Consider the following 26,758-nt stretch of genomic DNA (forward strand, 5'->3'; position numbering starts at 1 on the left):
ATAACTCTTTAGCAATCCATAACTCTTGCTGCCAGGATATTTAATCGAGTCTTAATAAAAATGAATTTTCTTTTTACAGCTAACCAGCTGTGTCTTTGTATTGTGCAGTTATGGAATCAGAATGCTCAGTTATTTAAAATGAAATAATTTAACATTAGAAAATCTTGAACTACATAATGACTTAACTTCCTTCAGGATCTGCCCCTTCAGCATTTTGTTTGCCTGTATCTGGCTCTTTAAATATAGCTTCTGATCCCACAATGTAAATTATTTAACCTTCGCATGTTTATTTTAGTTGCAGATATTCTGATTATTTTATAAAATTCCCTTGAAAGATTTCAGCAAGTAGCAAATGCTGAAAAAACACCAAGGGACAAAAACTGTAACAACCCTGGTATTTTTAGCCTCAAGGTTTCTTGGTGCTTAAGAAAATGTATACACTGAAGCCTGTGTTTGATTCAGACTTTGGGGTCTTTGCAAGTCTAGCTCAAAAGGAAACATTAGGGGAGTGAATATGAAGGTTAAGCTGAACTCTTCTTAAATCACACCTGTTTCAAACATTTCAAAGTAACTTCTGTTTATAATCTTAGAAGAAATCTATTTTGGCTGTTGCAATTTTGCAAGCCTAAGATAAATGCAACTCCTGAGACTATATTGTTACCAGTCTCAGAATCAACAGTTACACCACACATCTGCAAAATCAATTACATTTTACAACTTGGATTTGTTTAGAGTTTCGAGCTTTGACTCATGGGGAAACTAATTATTTCCACTTTAAATATATTGCACATTTTTCAGTGTCAATGCCAAAAGAAATATACAGTTGAGTATTATGTAGTAGTTAGAAGTGGAACAAGACCATAATCCAAATAATGCAACATACAAATGTAACTTTAGACTCTGAGAGTATAGATGTGCAAGGAAGAGATGCCAATGCTCAAAGATTGTCTTGAAAAGGTAGAGAATAATGGCATTGTTGCAGATAGTGGGTTTAAAAACAAAAACGTTTTAAATACTAAAAGATATTCACTTCTTAGCTGTATTAAAATTAGAAGAAGAATTATGTTTGTTTTTCAGATGGCACAAAAAGGCATTGTGTGTAATAATCAACCAAAGCAGAAATGGGGCAGTGGGAGATGGCAGTCCATGTGATGAAATCTTTAAGAAACCTCAACCAGTGCTGGCAACCTTTGCATATGAGGATTTAAATGGGCTTCATATCAGAATACGCATAGATATTTTTCAGGAGCTGGAGTTTCTTCCACTAAGACTGTGTTATCCTGAAGTCATTTTAACCTCAGAAGCAAATTCTTTATTGATTTTGTTTTTGTCCAAATAATGATCACTTATGCAAGGTACAAAACTATGTGGACCTTTTCCTGATTCAACACTTTGGATTACAGTACAGCATTTCATTCATAATTGAAATCCTTGAAGAAGATAGCTTAAAAGGTCATTTTAAATATTCTAATAAGATCTAGTGGCATTTCATGAAGATGCAAGAAGGTAAAGAGAAAATAAATTAATAATAGATGAGGAGGATAAGAACAAAAGGAACTAGAACAGATTGGGGAAGGAGTGGAGAAAGTTAATGGGATGAAGAAGTTAGGAACAATGAAAGGAAAGACACTTTGCAACCTTAGGAGGTCATGAAATTTATACATCTGAAAAGTACGATAAAAAGTAGTTTTAAAAGGCTATCTCCTTAAAGGGCCAAACACTGTTCTGAAAAAGGTCACATTTCATTATCCGGTGATGGAGATTGTTATTTCCTCTTAAATTTCAATTCAATACAAAGAAACAAGGAACTGGCAACCTCACATGTTCTGATAGAACAAAAGAAATCAGCAATCTGCAATACAGATTGCCAGTCAGCAGAAATTGGTAGCAATGAGGGTTGAAGAATTCTGGCATTAAGACTAGGATAGTAGGGTAGCTTGAAAATCACAATTGCTATTTTATTGCAGAATTGCTTAAGAATTGGTCCTGTGGAAGTTAAAATGCTGCATGTACGCCAAGAATGTGCTTGGAGGACATTCTGGCTACACAAATACCTAAATAACTAAATAATAACAATAATAATAATAACAAATAACTAAAATCTAATTTTAGTTTTTTATCATTTATATTCATTTACCCTGTCTCATTTTCCTTTTTAAGTGTCAAATAATATTCATGAAAATGATACCATTTCTTATTGGGCAATATTTTGTGCAGGCATGCACATAAGATCATTCAAACTTTAAGAGGAGGGAAGCCATGCAAAATTTTCACACTTAATTTAGTAGTTAGGTAACTTTAACAAAAATCTATCTATTAATTTAGCTTTCAACTGCTTTTCAGGGTGGAGCGTACTAACATAGAAACACAGAAAACCTACAGCACAATACAAGCCCTTCGGCCCACAAAGTTCTGCCGAACACGTCCCTACCTTAGAAATTACTAGGCTTACCTATAACCCTCTATTTTACTAAGCTCCATGTATCTATCTAAAAGCCTCTTAAAAGACCCTACCATATCCGCCTCCACCACCATTGCCGGCAGCCTATTCCACGCACTCACCACTCTCTGAGTAAAAAACTTACCCCTGACATCTCCTCTGTATCTACTTCCCAGCACCTTAAACCTGTGTCCTCTTGTGGCAACTATTTCAGCCCTGGGAAAAAGCATCTGACTATTCACGTGATCAATGCCTCTCATTATCTTATACACTTCTAACAGGTCACCTCTCATCCTCCATCACTCCAAGGAAAAAAAGACCAAGTTCACTCAAACTATTCTCATAAGGCATGCTCCCCAATCCAGGCAACACCCTTGTAAATCTCCTCTGCACCCTTTCCATGGTTTCCACATCCTTGTAAATCTCCTCTGCACCCTTTCTATGGTTTCCACATCTTTCCTGTAGTGAGGCGACCAGAACTGAGCACAGTCCTCCAAACATGAGGAAATCTGCAGATGCTGGAAATTCAAGCAACACAAACAAAACGTTGGTGGAATGCAGCAGGTCAGGCAACATCTATAGGGAGAAGCGCTGTCGACGTTTCGGGCTGAGACCCCCTCATCAGGATTCGTCCCGAAGCGTCGACAGCACTTCTCCCTACAGATGCTGCCTGACAGTACTCCAAGTGGGGTCTGACCAGGGACCTATATAGCTGCAACATTACCTCTCGGCTCCTAAATGCAATTCCATGATTGAGCGTCCTATGGACTCAGACCTCAAGATCCCTCTGATGCTCCACACTGCCAAGAGTCTTACCATTAATACTATATTCTGCCATCATATTTGACCTGCCAAAATGAACCACTGCACACTTATCTGGGTTAAACTCCATATGTCACTTCTCAGCCCAGTTTTGCATCCTATCAATGTCCCGCAGTAACCTCTGACAGCCCTCCACACTATCCACAACACCTCCGACCTTTGTGTCAACATCAAACTTACTAACCCATCCCTCCACTTCCTCATCCAGGTCATTTATAAAAATCACAAAGAGTAAGGGTCCCAGAAGAGATCCCTGAGACACTCCACTGGTGACTGACCTCCATGCAGAATATGACCCATCTACAACCACTTTTTGCCTTCTGTGGGCAAGCCAGTTCTGGATCCATAAAGCAATGTCCCCTTGGATCCCATGCCTCCTTACTTACTCAATAAGCCTTGCATGGGGTACCTTATCAAATGCCCTGCTGAAATCCATATACACTACATCTACTGCTCTTCTTTCATCAATGTTTTTAGTCACATCCTCAAAAAATTCAATCAGGCTCGTAAGGCTTGACCTGCCCTTGACAAAGCCATGCTGACTACTCCAAATCATATTATACCTCTCCAAATGTTCATAAATCCTGCCTCTCAGGATCTTCTCCATCAACTTACCAACCACTGAGGTAAGACTCACTGGTCTATGATTTCCTGGGCTATCTCTGCTCCCTTTTTTGAATAAAGGAATAACATCCGCAAACCTCCAATCTTCTGGAACCTCTCCCGTCCCCATTGATGATGCAAAGATCATCGCCAAAGGCTCAGTAATCTCCTCTCTCGCCTCCCACAGTGGCCTGGGGTACATCTCATCCGGTCCCTGCGACTTATCCAATGTGATACTTTCCAAAAACTCCAGCACATCCTCTTTCTTAATATCTACATGCTCAAGCTTTTCAGTCTGCTGCAAGTCATCACTACAATCATCAAGATCCTTCTCCGTAGTGAATACTGAAGTATTCATTAAGTACCTGTTATTTCCTCCGTTTCCATAGACACTTCCTCACTGTCACATTTGATAGGTCCTATTCTTTCACGTCTTATCCTCTTGCTCTTCACATACTTGTAGAATGCTTTGGGGTTTTCCTTAATTCTGCCCGCCAAGGCCTTCTCATAGCCTCTTCTGGCTCTCCTGATTTCATTCTTAAGCTCCTTCCTAGTAGCCTTATAATTTTCTAGATCTCTAACATTACCTAGCTCTCTGAACCTTTTGTAAGCTTTTCTTTTCTTCTTGACTAGATTTATTACAGCCTTTGTACACCACAGTTCCTGTACCCTACCATAACTTCCGTCTCATTGGAATGTACCTGTACAGAACTCCACACAAATATCCCCTGAATATTTGCCACATTTCTTCCGTACTTTCCCTGAGAATATCCGTTTCCAATTTAAGCCTCCAATTTCCTGCCTGATAGCCTCATAATTCCTCTTACTCCAATTAAACGCTTATCTAACTTGTCTGTTCCTAACTCTCTCCAATGCTATTGTAAAGGAAATAGAATTATGATCACTATCTCCAAAATGCTCTCCCACTGAGAGATCTGACACCTGACCAGGTTTATTTGCCAATACCAAATCAAGTACAGCCTCTCCTCTTGTAGGCTTATCTACATACTGGGTCAAGAAACCTTTTTGAACACACCTAACAAACTCCACCCCATCTAAACCCCTTGCTCTAAGGAGATGCCAATCGATATTTGGGAAATTAAAATGTCCCAGCACAACAACTCTGTTATTATTACACCTTTCCAAGATCTGTTTCCATATCTGCTCCTCGATATCCCTGCTACTATTAGGCGGCCTATAAAAAACACCCAGTAAAGTTATTGACCCCTTCCTGTTCCTACCTTCCATCCAGAGACTCCGTAGACAATCCCTCCATGGCGTCCACCTTTTCCACAGCCGTGACACTATCTCTGATCAACAGTGCCATGCCCCCACCTCTTTTGCCTCCCTCCCTTTCAGTTCTGAAACATCTAAAACCCGGCACTTGAAGTAACCAGTCCTGTCCCTGAGCCATCCAAGTCTCTGTAATGACCACCATATCATATCTCCAAGTACTGATCCACACTCTAAGCTCATCCGCTTTATTCACAATACTCCATGCATTTAAATATACACATCTCAAATTTTCACTCTGAATGCGTCCCTTCTCTATCATGAATCAATAATACGTAGAACTTAATGTTCTAAACATAACTGTTAGCACCCACAGTACATTTTTGATCATTACTTCTTGGTATTAAAAAACGAAACTGCACAGGCAACATTCTCAAATAAACTTACCGAAAAATTGGTGTATGGCCACCAGGTTTTGGTTTGTTCCAAGTGAAATGTGAGGGAACAGAAAGAAACTGTTCACTTGACAAATCTTTCTTTAAAGGATGTACAGTACCAGAAAGATCATCTACTGGAGATTCAACTGAAGGCGATAAGCTTCCTTGATCTTCTGAAGTCAAATCTATTTTCCCTGATACTGTAGCAGCCTGATCCTGGGAGGTCTTCCTTGATTTTAAAGGTATGTCAGCCTCTGGAGGGCAACACTGAAATGGAACAAGCCCAGGACTTAGACTGGAGGCACCCTGAAGAACAGTATTACTAAGCCATGTATCTTCTGTAACACTTCCTCTTGGAGAATGACCAGGAGACGGTGTAGGTGAATGGTGTGGTGAAAGTGAGCCTGCATAACAGATCTCTGCACTTGAATGCCGTCGCTTTCCCCAAGGAGAAGTGGGCCTGGATGATGGTCGTGAAGTTGGACGAGGGCTGAGCCAGTTTTCATCTGTAATACTAGCTCTTGGTGAATGGCAAGGTGATTGTCTAGGTGATAGTGAATTTGCAATTGCATAATTTGGATGCCATGACTCATCAGCTGGACAACATCTAGGTGATCCACTAGGAGAACCAAGTGTAAAGCGAGCAGCAGCTTCATTCAACTCAGAGTCTACGTCATCATATACGTGAGAAAAAGATTCACAAGATGAAGCATCTGAAAACCAACTCCTGGAAGAAATGCTGCTAGCAGGACTTGGGCTTAGCGAAGCATCCCTATAATAGGAAGGATCAAGAGGAAGATATAGATGGTCCCTGGATGGTCTTTCCATATAGTCATTATCTGTGCCATTTGCATGCACTTCTTCTTCATTAGGTCCTACTCCTTGGTGACAATTGGGAGAGATGGAAGTGATTTGAATACTCGGACATTCAAATGCTTTTGGAACACCTGCTGGATTATACTTTGACTCTTGGACATTTGAGGCCTGCAGCCGGTGTGGCGATGAGAATATTGTAGAATTTGCCTGTGTTTCATGGTGATGAATACCTATTGGGTGAATTACATTTGACTGATGGTTGCCTTCATTGAAGATGTAAAATGATGCCGAATCATCAGGCTCTGTATCTGAAAGCAAAACAGAATTTAAATTATACTTTTCATTAAATGTGTTTCTTTTGTCATTAGAATTTAGTTATTTGACTTCATTTATTTGAAATTAAAGTGCACTACTATTCCTCTCCCTTTCCTATATATATCTATATCACATAAATGATACAATATACAGACACAAGTCAATACCACAATCTAAGCATTGTTAAATTTACCTATACATCTACCATTGATTTTTGCATTCCCATGAAGATGCAGGTTGTAGAAATTCATTGCCAAAGGACAGAATTAATCTTGCAGAGGAAAAAAATCTTATCATAACTCTTCTGCATCCTGACATCCAACATGTCAGTATAACTACAGCTTGACTGATTAAAAAGATATAGATCTAACCCACTTAAAGGATTAAAACAATTAATCTGGGATAACACTTTGTACATGTCTGAAGTATGCATATCTTCAAAGCTAGCGTCATTCATGAGAGACAAAAGAAATTGAATTTCCTTTTAGCTGACTCAATCAAGACATTTTAAAGAATAAGAACAAGGTGAGAGCATCAGCCTACTGCACAGTAATGTTTCATGATGCACAGCATGGTCTCCATATTCAATGAATCATCAAATGGGCTTCATTGTATACAAAGTGTTTTGGGACTTTTACAAGATGTAGCAAACTTCTAAAACTCTACTTTCAAGCCAATGTGTACAAAAAAAGTTTCTCCCTCTATGTTTCAACACCTTTAAACATAGAATTGCGTTGCTGGGAGATGACTTTAAAACTCACCATGATGAATAATACATTATTAAAATATAAATTAATTCAAAAAAAAAACTGATTCTCTAATCTTGAATCTGCAAACAGTGGCAAAGTAACAGCATATGTTGCTAGCCTTCAAAATCCACGGAAGATCCATTGATGGCTGTGACAAGAACATCTTTAGCAAAACTTGCTGTTGTCAGGCATCAGCTAGATTATCAGTCAGGCATCAAAATGAATGACCAGTGAAAAAATTTTTTTTTCAAAACTGTACATGATTAAATATAGAACAGGTGGCCAATTGAGGCAGAAGCTGAAACATCAAGCATTTTTACCTTATTTTACTTGAAATAATTACGAAACAAAAGGGGATAAGAGATACACATTAAAATTCACTTGTTTAAATCTGCATTTTAGGATCAGGCACTTTGCACAGTCACGAAAAACCTTATTTTAACCTCATACTAGACGGAGTAAGATTTTCAGGGTATTTGCATTTGAACTAGTTCTCAAATAACGAATGTATTTGATTTCCTTTCATTAAGGACTTGCCACAAACTCCAATCTGTAGAGTCCTAAGAAACTTATGCATTCATCTGCAAGACCACAAAAATTCTGAAGTTGCGACAAGTTTCTCAGAGTAACTGAGAAAGCACCAATTATTCTGCCATGATTACTATTAGGAAATCTATGGCCATAATATCAGTAACTGTATCAGCATGTAAACTGAGCTTTACTAACCTCGCGTAAATAAAACAAGCATATCAAGAATATATATTTTTTCCAGAGATTCAATAAAAATCTTAAATGACTGAATTTACACTATTCATAATCCTTAGCTGCAAATCAGTGACTGATCTAACTTCAGATGTTTAGGTTATATACATGCAGGCAACTTTCAAAGCAACCATTATTCATCTAATTACATATCTGCTTCAATTTTTATTCTACAATCAGTTGACTAGGATGATTTCCTACTGAACTACAGCAAGGGAATTCTAAAAAGAATTCCAACTTTATGACACTGAATTAAACTTTGTTTTGGTAGAGTGAAACAAAACACAAGTAACAGAATCAGAATCAGATTTAATATCATTGACATATGCTATGAAATTTGTTGTAAACTGGCCATCCATTATATAATTGTCTAACTTTCCACAAAATGGCCAGGCCAACCTGCTATTCTTAGCACTATACAATCCAAGACGAAAGTTGTACAAAACGTAACAAGCACAATGTAATATTTGACGCATTTAGAGTATTAGCAAGTATTGCAAATAAGGGGCTAGTGCAATAAAGGCACTTTAGGTAGCATTGAACATTAAAATGTCAAATATAGACCGCATTATGCTAAGAGCTTCCACGCAGTAGTCAATCTGACCACATTTAACTCAGAGAATTGTACCACTGTTTTGTACTAATGGATTTAAAAATTAATAGTTCTCTCTGCAGTATCTAAATTGGTACCTATTGACTACAATTTTCATTTGTCAACCAAGTTATAAATTGAGCTTTGCATTATATTCAATCACTATAAAAAAAAATCTGAAGGTCACTATAATCTTTGCTGTTTTAAATGTACAGCCAATCAACTAGTAAATAATAAGGTCCTTATAGTTACTAATAGAAAGCAAACTTTATATTAGCCAATCCTGTATTTTGTCTGTTGTGAGATAATAATAAGCAACTGGAAAGTACTGAGATTTTGCACAATTTTCTCAGGAGGTTTAGATAGATTGAAAAGTCATTGATGCAAATCAATCCAAGTTTGCAGAGAATCATAAGGACTCCAAAAGTGCTGAGGGGCAATACAAAGACACAGGAGAATGGCGCATGTTTTAGAGAAAATACTTTTTTTTGGAAATCCACTATGTCATACAGTCAAACAGCATGGAAACAGGCCATTCAGCCTATCATATCCATGCTGACCAGTGAAGAGCAATCTGTACTAATCTTATTTTCATTACTTGCCCCATATATGGAAAAAAGTGTCCTGCAGTCCACCCTATCTATACTCTTCATAATTTTATGTACAATACCTCAATCATATCCCCCCTCCCGTAACTTCCTCCAATCCAGGGAAGATAGACCTGGTTTCTCCAGTCTTTCATAACTGGAATACTCCAACCCAGGCAACATTCTGGTAAATCTCCTTCACATCCTCTTGAGCATTATCATACCTTAACTATAATGTGGTGACCAGAACTGCGTGCAGTATTACAGGTGAGGTCTGACCAGTATTTTATATTTTGGAGCAGAACCTCCCTGCTCTTATATTCAATGACCAAACAAATGAATGCTAATAGGCATTTTTCACATTATCTACCTACACTGCTACCAAGGATCTTTGGATTTGTACACCAAGGATCCTCTGTTTCCCAATACTCCTTAAGACTCCATGGTGTATTCATGGTGCCTGTCCCAGCCTCATTCAAAATGCATAACTTCATATTTATCTGGATTTAACTCCATCTGCATTTTCTCGACCTACTTCATCAATACAACAAATTCACCCTGTAGCCTAACACATTATCAACTCTACCAATCTTCATGCCATCTGCAAACAAGCTGATCATGCTTCATACATGCATATCAGAATCATTTTTATTACAATCAGCAAGGATCCCAGAACAGATTTGTGTGGAACACCATTAGTCTCCAGACATTCAATCATAGAAACAACCTTCAACCATCAAACAAATTAGCTGGAGGACCCTTCAAAAGAATCATCAGACAGTCCAGATGAAGGGTTTGCCCAAAAACATTGACTGCACATTTCTCTCCACAGATGCTGCCTGACCTGATTTCCTCCAGATCCTTTACATAATGTTCTAGTTTTCCAGCATCTCGTACCTCATTTCTATCATGACCCTTTGTCTCCTACCATAAAACTAAATTTGTATCCAATATACCAACTTGCCCTGGATCCCACTGGCCCTAACCTTTTTTGACCAGTCTTCCATGTGATACAATGTCAAAGGCCTTATGTAAAACCACACCCTGATCAATACATTTTGTAAACTCTTCAAAAAAAATTGATCAAACAGAATCTACCCTTGTCAAATTCATGCTAATAATCTGATATGTACTACCTTTCTAAGTGATCATTAATCCTGTCCCTCAGAACTTTTTTTCCCCCAATAACTTCTCTAGGATTTTAGACCCACGGCTTGTAATTAATGAATTTTCCTTGCTGTACTTGTTGAAAAAGGGTCATTTGCCATCCTCAAATCATCTGGTCCCTCACAATTGCCCCAGCGATTTCTTTCCTTCATTCACATAAAAGCATGTGATAAATCTCACCAGTGATAGGGACATGCTGCACCCACCTTTAACCCTACTTTAGGGAGATTTGCACTCAATTTTTTTTCTGTTGATCAAATTAAAGGATTGTTGATATTTTGTTGATCAATTAAAGGGTTCTAGATCTGTTGTGCAAAACACTCCATACACTTTTGTAACCAACTCTGACTGCATTAGGTTGTAACATAGCATGCTGAACAGCAAATCTTTATTTGTTCTAAACTTTAAACTTAGCCCCCTCTATAAGACGAAAGTTTCTTGATGCACCAAAAATACCTTAGTTTCTACACTGGTCATTTTCTGGCCTGAACAATTGTGCCAATTTAACTTCGCATGTACAAAGAATTAAGTTCGAACTAGCCAACTGGATTGACACAGATCTATTTCAAAACAATAATCAAGGACATATTTACCCTCCAACTCCAAGTTGTATTCAAACAATATTTTCCTGATGTTTACTGAAATCTAACAGAAAAATCATTTGATCACAAATGAGACAAAAGTGAATTGTAAACAGTCAGAAGTCATTTGTGACTAAAGAGGCACACATTTTATTCACACATATTTCTGCCCAATGTTCTTGAAAGAATCAATATTTTTGTTTTCATTTATTATTTCAGGAATTGTGGAGGTGAAGGGCACTGTTTATATGCAGGCAAACTGCACTAAAAATGGCGCTACTGGCCACCCTTGTAAATCACAGCAGTTCATGTGATCAACTAAAAAATAGTCAATGAAGATGAGGAGACAGCAGGAAAGTGGCACTGAGGCCAAGATTGGATTAGTTGTGATCTAAATAAGTGGCTTTTGTAGCTCATGAAGCCAATTGGCCTACTCCTGCTCCTGTTTCCAATTTTCTTATCCTAGGTGTTTATATTGAGCAGCTTGGAGCGCAAAAGTGGGGCTGGAGCTTAGGAGGAATGATATCGCCTAACGGCAACTCCTTTGCTCGCATCTTCGGAAACAGCTTTATTTCTACCTTTAATATCTTTATTCTTTCCTTTCAGGGTTCTTTTGAAGACCCTGACCTGGAGTTACATACAAACTTCAGTTCTTTGCAGGAATGGGACCTACTCTCGGGGTTCCACGACTGGCCACTATTCAACATGCCAAGGGTTTGGCCTGAGAATTTTGATCATGTTCGGAAGCCTAAGATCTTGGGGCTCTGGAGACGGGGGGGGATAAAGGGTCAGTATCACAGCCAGAGACTCGTGTGTCATCAGGGAAGTCAGAAAATCTTGCTGTGGGCCTGAAGACCCGAGGTCTTTGCGATCTTCGGGTACAGAGCTTGGAAAAAGCGACAAAACTGATTTTTAAGATTGTAAGTCAGTGAGTTGTTGTTATGTCTCCCGCCTGCTGTGAAAATGGGGGACATCTCCCTCTCCCTTTCCATGGAGAGAGAGAACATGTGGGTTGTCGAATTCGGATGAAATGCAAAACTTCGGGGGTAACTGCAAGGTCTGCGTCTTTGCTATCACTTAACACACGCTTGGGCTCGGTGATCGTACCGATGCGCATTTAATTTTGCGGGTGGGGGAGGGGGATCACAGCTTGCTGCCTCTTTCGCGCAAGAGGGAAGAGCTGGGGGGGACTTTGGGGTTCTCACATTTACCTGTCGTTCATTCTTTGGGGCACTTCTGTTTTCGTGGATGTTTCGCAAAGAAAAAGCATTTCAGGATGTATATTGTATACATTTCCCTGACGTTAAACTTGACCTTTGAGCCTTTGAAAGATGTGGGGTGGGGTTCAGAATTTAAAAACCTTTACTTAACCAGCGAGGTGACATTAAAATTGGACTTGCTGAAAATTAGAAAATGAGCAGTTACATTGTAGATTATCTTAGGGGGAAAAAATGTAAGTGTTATAGAAATACATTCAGCCCCTCAAATGAAAGATACATTCAGCACTCAAGCCATTCAAGAACATGGCTAATCCACATTAATTTCTTAACTCTGTATACCTTGATCCTCTGATAGCCAGAAATCTACCAATGTGCACTCTGTGGCCAGTTTATGAGATACACCTGTACACTTGCTCGTTAATGCAAATATCTAATCAGTCAATCATGTGGCAGCAGCTCAATGCATAAAAGCTTCAGACATGGTCAGGAGGTTCAGTTCTTCCAGATCAAACATCAGAATAGGCAAGACATGTGATCTAAGTGACTTTGTGTAATGATTGTTAGTGCCTGACAGGGCGATTTGAGTATCTCAGAAACTGTTGATCTCCTTGCATTCTCATGCACAAGAGTCTTTAGAGTTTAAAAGAGACTGGTGCAAAAATAAAACATCTAGTGAGCAGCAATTCTGTAGGCAAAAATGCTTTGTTAATGAGGGAGATGAATGGAGAATAGGCAGACTGGTTCAAGTTGACAGGATAGTGATAGTAACTCAAATAACCTCATGTTACAATTGTGCTGTGCAGAAGAGCATCTCTGAAAACACAACACATTAAACCGTGAAGTGAATGGGCTACAGCGAAGACCACAGGAGGGGTGCCACAGCGTATTTTGAATGTAATAAACAAACAAGCCTCCACAGCACTCCAACATAGAGAACTCTAACAATTCACCAACCTCTTGACAGAATTTCTCAAGTCAGTCCCAATAGTGTCCTCATTATGTTAAGATTGAAGTTTCTGACTTACCACTCAGAAATACTTTGCCCACATCTTCCTTACGAAGCACTAAAAGTAACTTCTAAAAGTCAATGAACTCTGTCTTTTAAACTGTGGAATTCATTGGCTTAGCCTGTCGTTTCTCCTTACCTGACAGAACCAGAGAAGTAGTGTAATTCAAACGAGGAATGCGGTAAAATAGGTATGAATTTCACAGACTATAATACGAGTAACAAACTTACTAGTGATTATGACAAAGATAATCTATCAGCCCTTTGCCTCACTGCAGGTTTTAATATGCTTGACCATGTCATTCTCCTTTAAAGGAATCTTCGCGATTGTCCCTCCCTCTCTTCAAATCTGTTATTACTTTTTAAAAACCTCAAGCCTCTTTACACCATACAAATAAGAATTCCATAAATAATGTCTATTCTCTGAAGTCACCACCTTAATTATTGTTGTTTTTACTTCGCAATACAGCACAGTAACAGGCCCTTCCCACCCAATGAGCTTGCACCATCCAATCTCAACATGTGACTAATTAACTCATACATCTTTGGGATGTGGGAGCAAACTGGAACACCCAGAAGAAAGCCATGAGGTCATGGAGAGAACATACAATACAAACTCTTCACAAACACCAACAGAATTGAACCTGGGTTGCCGGCGCTTTAACAATGTTATATCAACTGTACAGAACTGTGCTGCTGCAATCTGTAGATTTGGTTTACTTAGCTACATGAAAATTAAAGCACTCCCCAACTCCCATTCCCTACATTTTATTAGCTTTGTTACAAACCCTTACTGCTTAATTGATAACTTCAACTTTTACGAAGCTTATTAGCAATCATTGATACTTTTGCCCTTACTCTTTAATCTCCACCCAAGCTGATTATACTTGCTGTTCGGTCGTGAACAAGATCAATTCATACAGGTGTCTTCATTTCATCCTTCAAAGCTATATTTCTAGCAGGTACTCACTCCCCCCAGCCCAATCATTCTTTTGCTTTTTATCTGATTGTTTAAAAACATCAGGTAACCAAGAATATTTGGTTCCCAACCTTTGTCACCATAGAATTATATCTCTACAATGAATGTTAAGTCCATTCAGATGAAGAACCTTTAATTTTAGCATGTTAATATTTCCCCTTGGTTTGATGGTGCACTATTACTGTTAAATACTCTATTCCATTCTATCAGTTATCCAAATTACTATCTATAGCTTTGATTTTATTAATATCTGAGCCTTCCATCATTTTATTTTGTTAAAGCAGTTGTACATTAAAAATTGTGACTAATCATACAAATTAAAAATATGCATTTTGTTCCATTTCAATCACATTGTTAAATACCAAAGTACTTCAATGAAGTGTTAAGTACTAGCTATATAAGATCTATGAACATGCAATAGGCCCAAGACTCCCCGATCAAACTTTCAGCAAGAGTCCAGGGAATTTATCAAAGTTTTTTTGTTTAGCAAGGTCCATTCTATTATTCCCACTCTCCCCTCTCTGATCTGCTGCCTCATTTCCCCAATGTTGGTGTGGCATGCAGGCTAGAAAGAGGGATGAGTCAAAGATCAAATAGCAGATGAGAATGGAAGGGGGTAAAAAAGGAAGAACAACTAAATTGTGACCAATGTTTGAGGAAATGGTGTGGGGTGAATTTACCCAAGAGAAATGGTGTACAAAGCTTTAATATTTTTGCTATTCAATGTTCTTTTCACTTCTTCAGAGCATGTGATTAATAAAATTGCATTCATTTGCAGCTGTTGTAATCAATAAACATAAAGACACAATTTCAAGCTACAACTTTAGCCACAGTTAACGGATTCAACTGGGCATAGATCCCATCTCAGTTTAAATGAGGGAGCAGTTCCTTCTCTATTTATACCTATGGCTAGCATCTCATGAACTGAAACTTGCAACTTGCACCAATCTTTCTGCTCTCCATGTGAATTAACTTCAATTCTACATGCACCATTCTACACCAATTTCATGAGTCAGTTAGCAAAACAGAAATTATTTCCCTCTACTTTCATAGCTTTATTTCACTTTAAAAAAATCTCCCTTAGTTGAACCCATTCCGAGTTTTACCTCTTGCTTTTCTTCACCCATGTAACACTCATATCTGACACATTAAAATGGCTTAGCCCTGAAAGTAGTGTTTGTAATACCTTCACAATTTCATTGACATGCAGAATACACTTATCCAAAGAGCTAATGATTTAGTTGCAAGACAGCACACTATTAAATATAGTTAAAACCCTATGTTATAGTGGAAATACTTGGGGTATTTAAATTGAAACTTTGTGACTCAATCTATTATATCAATAGAAAATAAAGGGGACCTGGTGCCTATCAGGATCGGGATGACAGGGTAGTTAAACACAATGTAATAGAATTAACAGCCTTACCAAAACAATTGCTCACAATTGTAATAACTAGGCAATGAGCACGTTACCATAAAGTTATCTCTGGGCTAGTAACAGCTGTGCAGCCAAAGACGGGGAAGCAACAATTTCCATCACGTCTAAGACCCAAACTGTAGGATCTAGGATGCAGGAAGCAGCTTCAGCCAATCTTCAACAATGGCTGCGCTTACCATGCTGCCCAGTCTGTGGGCTTGAGGCAAGCATCTGAGCACAGAAGAGCCACATTACTTGCCCCTGCCTGCCTCACACCAACCTTCACAGGCAGCCTCTTCATAATGAGCCAATTGCAGAGGGCAAAGTCATTAAAGTCATGGCAAAGTTGCACAGAGGCAGTGGTTCACTTCAGGTTGCCAATGCACAGCAGGTAAGTTTGCATCAGTGCCAGAGCATGAATGCAGTCTATAGCACATCTCTATTCAAGTATAAATAATGCTACAGTATCCCTTTCAGCACTGATTCTATTAGTACTCTAAATCATAGAATAACTAACCACCTGGGCACCAACAAGGTTACTGTATACTGTGCAAATGTGAAGCAGGGTACCCAACTATAACACGTTACATTACATGAAAGATGTGAATATGAATCAGTTTTAACTTGAAACTGTACATTTGAGATTCAACCATGCTTGATACTTTAAACCCAATAACTGTATAAATGTTACAAAAAGGGACAATGCAATCTTCTGTCCAAACATAATATGAGCACACATAAACACAATGTGTTTAAATACACTGCATTATTACCAAGCATTTTCCATCTTTGTTCTTCCAGGTATGAGAGATACAGGTAACAAAGATGCCATCTATATCTCAAACACGTTAATTCCACCAAATACACCACGGTCCTCAGATAGTTATTAAATGATGCATAAAAAGGATCCACAGATAACAAGTACAGGTTGACCAGAATAAACAGCAACTCAAACAGGAAACAACCGGTTGATGAAAAGGCATGTGTTTAATATAAACTTACAGTGTGTATTAAACAATAACTGCTAACTAATGACATCATTGCAGGAACTTACTGGAGTAGTTACTGGGCCACAAATTATAAAAAAGATGCAATAGAAATTTCATCAATTGTTCAATCGGCCAGAATGATTCAACCGTGTTTTAATTTCCTCTCCAATCTTTGAACACTATTTAATTAAATCAGCCTGCTTGATGATTATTGTTAATTCAATTTCCACACATTTTCATGTTTAACAAATTCTCTAACAGTTTTCCTGATAATATCACTAACATTATCTTTTTAAAGTGTTCAACTGTAAGAAGAAAGAATCAGTTTTTAAAAATAATTTTAAAATTGAAAAAGGGAAATTTACCCAAATTGCCAGGTTAAGTAAAACAAATTTTATTTAAACTATTAGGGAGGCTTGTTTTATTTAAACCATTCTGAGAAATTTAAGAGCCTCAGGGAACTGTAAATGTTAGGCAGTAAGTGCCTCTAATCCTCCTACCACTGATTGCATCATTCAAGGCAACTTCTTGCCACATCGCTGAACTTCCCTGGAGCTTAGAGGCACCCACTCTTTTGGTCAGAAGTTTTTAGTGAACTTGAACTATTGAACAAAGGAGGCCATTGAATGACTGGCTGCAATCCTGGGAAGGAATGCAACTTCTAACCTCTGTATCGGAGGGAAATGAGGGATTGCTGCATTCTGTTTCACTGAGACCTGGCTCACCACCACACTCCAGCCCAAGGGGTTCTCAATCCACTGTATGGACCAGAAAGGGCAGAGGCAATGACATCTGCATCATTATGTAGTCATCATGGTGTTTGGATGTAGCAGCCTTATCTCAGTCTGGTTCTCACGACCTGGAATATCTAATGATTAAGTGCCAACCATTCTGTTTACCTAGAGAGTTCTCCATCATGATCCTGAATACAATTTACTTATCACCAAAGGCAGACATCAAGCTGGCACTTGATGTATTTTCCATGACTAACATACAAGAAGCAGCCTGCCCTGAAGCCTTTTACATCCTTGCCTGGGACTTCAATCAGGCTATTTGAACAAATATATCACCAACTATTACCTACAGCACTCGAAGACCGAGCATACTCAACCACTAAAACACCACCATCAAGAAAGCCTACCCTTTCACCTCTCAACCATATTTGGGGAAACATGACAATTTGGCTATTCACCTCCTACCTGCATATTGGCAGAGACTAAAGAACAAGGCAACAAAGGCAAGGATTACAAAGAAATGGTCATAGGAAGCAGAGGAATGCCAATGAGATTGCTTCAAGTTGGTGGATTGGGTTATGTTCAAGAACTCAAAGGACCCAAATGAATACATCACGATTGTCACCGACTTTATAAAAGAATGTGCCCCACAAAATTATCGTCTTCCCCAACCAGAAAGCCTGGATGAACAAAGAGATTCGAAATCTGCTGAGGGCTAGATCAGTGCCATTCAAGACTAGCAATCCAGAAAAATACAATGGGTTCAGGTAAGACCTCCAGGAAGCCATCTCATATGTGAAGTGGGAACTCCTGACTAAATCTGAATCACAGATCAATGCTCGACAACTGTGACAGGCTTTGAATGCCATCGTATCCTATTAAGTAAAACTAAGCATCATAAATGACAAGGCATTGCTGCCAATTGAGCTCAGTGCCCCAACATGCTTGCTTTAATCTACAGAACATGGAGATACTTTCACAAACCCCCCACAGCCTCCAACAACCCTATGATCTAGGAGGTTAACAGGAGAGCATCCTTCAGAAGTGTAAATCAAATGAAAGCATCTGGCCCAAAAGGCAAACCTGGCTGAACATTTACATCCTGTCCTAATCAAACAGCTAAAGTGTTTGCAGACACCTTCACCTCTCACTTTGGCAGTCAAGATATCCACCCACTTCAAGCAGGCTTCAATCACACCACCATCCAAGAATGTGGCAAACTGTCTCAATGACTATCGTCCAATTGTATTTATGAAGTGCTTCGAGAGATTCAGTCACTCTGCCTGAAGAGTGATCTGAATCCACACCAATTTGCCAACTGTCACAACATGTCAGCAGCAGATGCTATTTCACTGGCCCTTCACTCAGCTCAGGAGCACCTGGACAATGAGGATACATATTTCAGAATGCTTTTCATTGACTACAGCTCAGCATTCAACACCATCATCCCCTCAAAACTCATCACTAAAATTCAAATGCTTTGATATCTCCCTGCACAACAGCCATTAAAAACTCCCACCACCTCGGCCATGCTCCCTTCTTGCTCTGTCACCAGACAAGTACAGAAGCCTTGGTTCCACACCACCAGATTCAGTAACAGTTATTACCCAAAAACCATCAAGCTCTTGAACCAGCATAGATAACTTCACTCTCAACTCCAAACTGATTCTACAACCTGCACTCACTTCAAGAACTCTTTACAACTTAAGTTCTCAGTATTACTTTTTACTTGCACAATTTGCCTTACTTTGCACATTGTCAGTCTTTATGTATAGTTTTCTGTAAGTTCTACTATATTTCTTTATTTTCCTGTAAATGCCTGCAAGAAAATAAATCACAAAGTAGTACAGTATATGGTAACATATACATCCTTTGATAATAAATTTTCATGTTGAACTTTGGATGGTGGGGGTGATAATAAAGAAAAGGCAGAATCTGTCTATTTTTTTATATAATTTTCTCTTTCGTCCTTGGTAACCAATATGTAAGATTTTGATGACAATGTCCCATGCTAAAAAAGTAGCATCTGTACTCACAACCCTACCCCAAAAACTTTCAGAGCTGAGAGTCAGCAGCCTAGATCTTTATGTTAACCAACTGGGGAAGGGAGAATGATATTAGAGCACTTGGTGAGATATCTTCAGTATCTACTGATGTTGTCCATAATTATAAGTTCATCAGACACGGTGACTACCACACTCCATCAGCTGCTCAGCAAGATATTAAGGGTAACAGAGCAGTACAAGTTGCAGCCATAGAGAAGAAATGAGAATGGGGATAGGGCCTCCAGCTTCTTCCCCACCTCAGCAATATTTCCTAAAAACTCAAATCCCTTAACATACAGAAATCTATTTTGAATGAGTGAGCCAACAGTACTTGACAATTTCCCAATGAAGTTAATTTCTCTTTCTCTCACTCCTAAACAGCCTGAGTATTCAGAAAATAGCTGATAAGCAAGTCTAACAACCTGCTCTGATATATTAATCAACTGCACCATGTAGATGTGTGTCCCTTTAAGGCAAATGTATATTAATTAAACACTGGGCAGATTTGTTTAAATATTAATGGGAATTCAAGATAGATCATAATCCTAGTTGTGCCTGTGGGATAATTATCTAAAAGCAGCAAACACTGTGACTCCGATGCACAGTTGTCGACACAGTTAACTGTGGATTCTAATGTAGTTATTTGCAGTTTTTGATTGATAACTGTAGAAGAATAAGCACACTCACCATACACGATCTCAGTCTTCTTGTGTACTGCACTAAAGAGTGTTTGAAGATAACTTGGTAAAAGACAAAACAGAGCAAGAGCTAAAGGAAGAGGAAAATGGAGCAAAAGGGCCCTTACTCCCCGATGGCTAGCACCCTTAACCTTTTGAAAGACAGGCAAGGAAACTACACTATACAGCCAGATCCAAATTGCATCACTACCATCAAGTACATCCTGTTAAAAGGCTTAGAAAGAAATGGGTTTGGGTACACCAAAAACGATTGTACACAAAAATAACTATTTAAATACCACACATGGCTATCTGATTGCTAATGCATAGAAACAAAAATTGAAAAAGTGCAAGTGTCAGAGGTAGTATCATTAAACCTAGGTTCAGTCTGTCCTCTCAGATGGTTTCAAAGAGTGCCTGATACTATTTGAAGAACAGCTGAGCGTATTTTTTGGTATCTTGGTTAATATTTGTTCATTAGCCAACATCACCATTAATAACTTATCCAGTTATCATCACAGTACTATTTTGGGGATCTTGTTCTGGATCAGTTATTATGTTGCTTCATTTTTCTTCTGTTTGGATTGGCTTTATAGCTTATGTGAAATTTCAAGCATTAAAATGGAGTCAATTCAGAAGATTGTTTGGGAAGCCTTAGAAAAGGATTGTTGACCCTGTACATCCACACCGATCAGGTCACAGATACAGCTGATGTGTTAAGTTCACCTCACTATTCCAAACATCTGTGAGAAAGACTACAAAAGCTTGCAATAAATAGTGGTAAATGTTCAACAAATAAGTACTGAAAATCTACATTCCTATAAATGTGGTCAGTAGGCATACTGGAATAGTCATTTTAGCCATCATCTCTGCAGGGTCAGTGACTCTAGCTTATTTGTTTCACGAAAACATTTCACGAGCTACCTTCTGAGAAAAGTACACAATACTTTCAAAATTGTCTAAAAGTCAGAATTGTGACAAACTTGTTATATAACACAGGAAGTGTGTAACTCAAGTAAAAAAACTGAAATGTTATATTGTATCTGTCCAATGCGCTTCAATGTGAAAAGTAAATATGGGCCATTTTATTTTGGTTTTATGACTGGATACATACTAAAAGACAGAAGTCACTTTCTAGAGTCATCATGTTTTTCTAAGCAAAGGTTACCTTGTATAGCACTAGGTTAGATGTCATTGGCATTCTGACATCTGATTTGATAATAATAAAAAAGAAACAGACAAAATATTAAACACCAAAAACACCAAATCGCACAAACACAGTTTACATTTTCAACAATGTATCTCAAACCAAGACCCAGACTTTGACCTTCCCCAACTGTGTACAGCTAATTATAGGAAACAAAAGTAAATAACTGATGTTTAATACAGAAAACAATTGTGAATTGTGGAATACAGGAAGAGGTAAACACCTTGATGATCATCAGTTTTAAGTTATGCACACTTTTATGAACTCAACCACATTACAATTGAAATTCCTCAATCATTTCCAAGAAAAAGAATCTATTAAGTTACACCATATACTACTGCATGCCTTCATGTTTTAACCAGTACACTTCACAAATATTTAATTCTGCACTGAATACAAACTGAGAAAAAAATTATATGAAATAAATACCACAAAAACACTGCAACTTTATTCTGCAAATGCTGCCAAATTTCACTGTCAAACAAGTAGCCTTGGTAAGACAGATACAGTATTGACAATACTGCTTGTAAACTACAATATTTATTCTAATCCTATGAGTTAATCATTGTAATTGGTAACGCTCAATCCACAGTATTTTACAAGCCACTATTTTCTGTTAGGTAGCATCTTACCTTTGAGGTATAAATATGTACTCAAGAGTCAGAAACAACCAACTAAGCTATTTAACTAGTACACAAGTAAAATATTTTCTATGCTACCCTAAGACATCTAATTACATTCTTTTTCTAACACGACAACCAACATGTAAAGATATTTACATTTTACTTTGAGAATATAGAATTTCATGCGCAGATGCCAAGAGCTAGCTTCACAAAGAATGGTGTGTTCATTAGCAAGATTTTCCCTACATTTCGCTGAACTGAGGGCAGCTGTTTTTTGTAAACACACCTGTAGATATCATTTGACATTAAAGCAAATGACAGTTCAAACATTAGCTGTATAATTCACACTAGTAAACAAATAAGGTGCTTACCCTGACTAAATGACACTGCTTCTAATAAATAATGGCAATAATAATCAATGAAGTCTGAGAATACTGAAGCTGCAGCAAAATGCACCTCAGGAACAGGCATTTGAAAAAAAACACGAAAAACTCTAACCCAGACTGTAGCTAAATAACCCTGACATGTGGCTAAACCATAGCTGATTTACCCACTCATAAAATACTCAAACAACTCTAAGTGCTACTAACTGTCAACACAACATTGATGTGCTACTTCAAAATACCACTGCTATAATTAGCTGCCACCTACATAAAAGACTAACACTAGGCCCAAAATTCCGACTGATAAACACTTCAATTTTTGTTTAATGTCTAAATGTTGTACTCATTAATAAAATGAAAATATATTCCAGAAGGAAACAATGATTTGAATTCTGTTGTCTACCAGCAACGAATATAGTTTCATATTATTACAAATGCACTTAACAGTAATCAACTAAATCTGACTGAATATACATTAACAAATCATTCCACTTTATGAATATTGACAATATATCCTACATAAATTAAAATGAATGGGTCAAAGTGAAATTTTGCATGAAAACTGAAAGACAATTATACTCACTATTTGGTCTAACTCCCATCCAGAAGTTTAAAAAAAGATGCAAAGTTGGCTATAATGGCCCCTGGAGTTAAGAGTCATAGGATATAAAATTAGGCCTGTCAACCCACTGAGTCCACCCAAGCAAGCATTCATTTTCACTGATGTGAAAGAAATTAATATAGCCACACATTCCCATTAGCTCTGTCCTCTTATCAATCTTCCATCACCTTAGCATCCAGTATTCGCTGCACATGGAGGACAATTTATTTATTAACCTACCAAAGAAAACACCATACCAACAGTACCAGAAGTCAGAGTTGAAGCTCTTCTCTACTTTACTCTTTCTTTTATCACAGGTCAATTCAACCACTGTATTGGTCAGAAAAATCTAGAGGTCAAGTCTTAATTTCTCAACAAAATATTTCAAGCTCCTATCTTTCCAATACAGCTCAATTACATGTGTATGTTCAGTGTTTTTCTGCTCAATTTCTACTCTTTGGGAATTATTACACATGAAAATTATCCCTTTAGGCATTCCATCCAATTCATGTGACAGAATATTTAATTGCCCTTAGATACTTGGAGATAAAATGTGCAATAGCACAATACAAACAGTAATTTCTTTTTCTTAAATCATCCCTGTCAATTTTTCCCTTTTATTTATTCAGAGAAAATATGGACCAAAAAAAAAGGCAGCCTGCAGCCCCTAGTTTGCAGAGTTACAACACTAACTCTTCAAAACATTACGGACAACTATTTTAGACAAAGTCAGTGGACTTTGGAGGAAGAACCAAGACAACTCCGAAGTTCCATTTCAATCCTGGAATTACAAAGCAGAATTTTGATGTAATTACAGTTCAGTAACTATATTCTACATCACCAAGAATGAGCCATGTCACTACACTACTATAGTTACTATCACACTAAATTTAACCCACTGAAATACCACACATAGCTATCTGATCTCTACTCCATGGAAACAAATCTCCTGCTCATTATTTAGCAAAACACATAGTAACCAGCACATAAACCAGTCAATCTAGAAATTATAGAAAGTTTCCTTCTAGTAAAAATGATTTAAAAAATCACAACAAAAGACAAATTATACAATACCTGTTAAGAAACAGAACTATTAGCATTTAAAAACATTCATGGAAACTGCATCTACAATTTTAATCATATCAAAATCATTAAAAGAAAATTAATTATTACACAAATGTTAACGACAACTGATCCAGCTCAAATTATCAAGAGAATAGAAGTGCTAATTCAGAAACTGCGGCTCACCTGCTGATGTGGCACAAAGCATTTTGTAGCCCCACCACTGTGCAAAATAAGCCTGAAGTCTAAAATAAAGACTCCTATAAAACTTTAGAAACGGCGGTAGTCCTTTCAGGAGAAGTTGGCCTGATATTTAATTATAATTAACCAGGAGCCTGATAAAATTTCAGTCGTCCAATCACAGGCACTAAAGGAGCTGGTAACTCCACTTTCTTTTTAGAGTCTTCTTACTGTCGACGCCCCTAACAGATCTGGGGGTCACTTGAAAGAGCAAGCTGAGTTATATTACGAAACGACAACTTGACGGTAGCTTGACATCAATTTCCAGCCGACATTCGCAATCACCTCCAGCAGCAGAACTGTCCTATGCCATGCGGTGCTGCAAGTGGATCTACCTTTCTGATCACTTCCCTCGTCTTAAATTCCACTGTCATCTGAACTGCACATGGCGTGTCTTGGCAAATTTGATGACTTGAATGCTGGGCTAACTTCCAAGTCTACTTTCTATATTCCCACTTCCCATATGGGCTCACAGAGATACACCTTCCCTTATTTACGTTTTTTTTCCAGCGTGCACCAACGATAAATACACAGGCAGAGAAAAAGCTGTTTGCTACGCCAGTTTAAAAAAAATCAAGGGGAAATTAATATATAATATTCAGTTATACTTTACAGCACATGCCAAATTATATTTAGGAATAAAATAAACGAGAAGTGTGCTAAATAGAGGTGGCAAAGGCATCAACTGCATGATTTCGTTTCGAAGGTAAATATTGAGTATAAAGTTAAACTTAAAAAAAACTAAATGACCTCTAAAAACAGTTAGTGTATACAGAACAGTCGTCACCAGCAGAGCACAACAAAAGCAACGACCAGTTGTGCGTGTGTAAACAATACAATTTATCTCCATATGACTCGAACGTATATTCCGCACGATCAAATCGATGAATACGGGAGGGGGGGAAATGGGCAGGAGACCCGAGTGATTGCCGTACCTGGCCTTTCGCCTTTTCACTTATGACCACACTGATACAACACACGCAATGGCAATAAAAATCTCGACATACATAGCCCTGATTTTAAGGAAAATATCCCATTATGCAAAAAAGCCAGTATAACTTTTTTTTGTTGCAGTGCGTTAACCCCATCAATCTGGAAGCGTTGCACTCGTACAAACCTGCAGGGCCTAGTCCGGGCTGCGGACCGTCTTCACCAAATATCAGTCTAAAGTCAAACTCGTCATTGCCACTGTTTACAGTAGTCATCGGTTATCAGTTTCCCGTTCCCCTACTTGTTTAATAAGTTCATAACAGAAGGGCCCCGAACTCTCTCTCTCCCTGCGCCAACTTTCCCGGGGCTCTTTCTCAGCTCGCTGGCTTTGCCGTCCCGTTTCCAGGCAGTTAACCCCGTGCTCGCCGCCGTGCGCCGCTCAAACTTTGTCAAGCCTGCCTCATCGCTCGCTCGCCGTCCCGCCCGCTGCTCGCTCCCTCCGCCGCCCGCGCGCCCGCAGGCCCTCCCCGCCAGCACGCGCTCCTCCTCCTCCCGCTGCCGACGTCACCGGCCACCACCCCAGCCAAACACACACCCCCTCCACTGCGCATGTACATCGCACTCCCTGCCCACTGGTAGTTGTAGTCCTCCCGGCAGGAGACAGGACGTTCAACGATTTCTTTCAGTACGTCTCGGCGGTTGAACACCTTACCCCCACGCAAGAAATGCCTCGCCTGCCGAGAATTCTCAGACTTCACTATGTTTTCATTTCAGTTTTCTATTTCCCGGCTAGCATTTGTAGAACAAGGAAGTTAAATGGAAAGACAATTTATAAACAGATAAGGCATTTTTGTAAACATTTAACTTCGATGTTGAATTTCGCAAGTCAGTAACAGCAGTGCTTTGAACAGTCCACGGTGTTTTCTATGAGCATTATCAAACAAATTTGATACTAAAATACCAGGATATTCCGTCTTTAAGGCAATAAATCAAAAGTGTTATCAAATAGTTGCTTTAAGGAGTATCTCCAAGATATCAAAGCAGGAAAGTTTTGAGTCCAAATGCCTCTGAGCCAAAAACTGAGAAAAGGTAAAGCGTGGAAATCAAAGGTGTTCACAGGATCAAGAGGATTATCAAGCTGTGTTAGAGAATAGAGAAAAGTATTCAAATAACAGGCAGGAATTTCAAAGTTGGGCTTCGACCAATGTTACTGAGTGAAATTGAAAGGGAAGTGTTAATTAGGTAGTTGGCTGGTGAACAGTGTGAGAACTCAAGTTTATGGAATTTGTGAGGATATGCACCTGGTCATAGAGAATGATGAAAAGTTCAAAGTGTGAAAGAGAACAGTTTATCATAAGAGCTACACAAAAGTGTCATTTTGTGATTTTGCAGAGGTGTATGGGTACCGGAGACAATCTGATCCGTGGGGGATGCAAAATGGGCATGGGTTTACAATATAGAGACCACAGCACCTTGAATAGGAAATGGAAGTCAGGCACACAGTGGTAGTTTGTAAGGATGCAAGAAGCTCAAAGTTTTTT

The 26,758-nt window shown here is 38.5% G+C and overlaps 1 protein-coding gene across 2 annotated transcripts in view; it reads right to left on the bottom strand.

Annotated features, from left to right (window-relative positions):
- nfatc3a (nuclear factor of activated T cells 3a) overlaps window positions 1-25,733 on the bottom strand; it is a 182,441-nt gene extending 156,708 nt beyond the window's left edge. Inside the window, exons 1-2 of one of the 2 annotated variants that reach the window (XM_073069947.1) lie at window positions 25,405-25,733; window positions 5,546-6,659 (exon numbers count right to left, since the gene is read on the bottom strand). In XM_073069947.1, the coding sequence (XP_072926048.1) occupies window positions 5,546-6,659; window positions 25,405-25,492 (1,202 nt within the window). In that variant the 5' untranslated portion in view covers window positions 25,493-25,733. Of the gene's footprint in view, window positions 1-5,545; window positions 6,660-24,233; window positions 24,593-25,404 lie in introns of those variants that run through there. The other variant, XM_073069949.1, reaches the window with a different exon arrangement.
- Window positions 25,734-26,758: the final 1,025 nt, after the last annotated feature.

Source organism: Hemitrygon akajei, chromosome 17 (genome assembly GCF_048418815.1).
Source record: "Hemitrygon akajei chromosome 17, sHemAka1.3, whole genome shotgun sequence".
NCBI lineage: Eukaryota > Metazoa > Chordata > Chondrichthyes > Myliobatiformes > Dasyatidae > Hemitrygon > Hemitrygon akajei.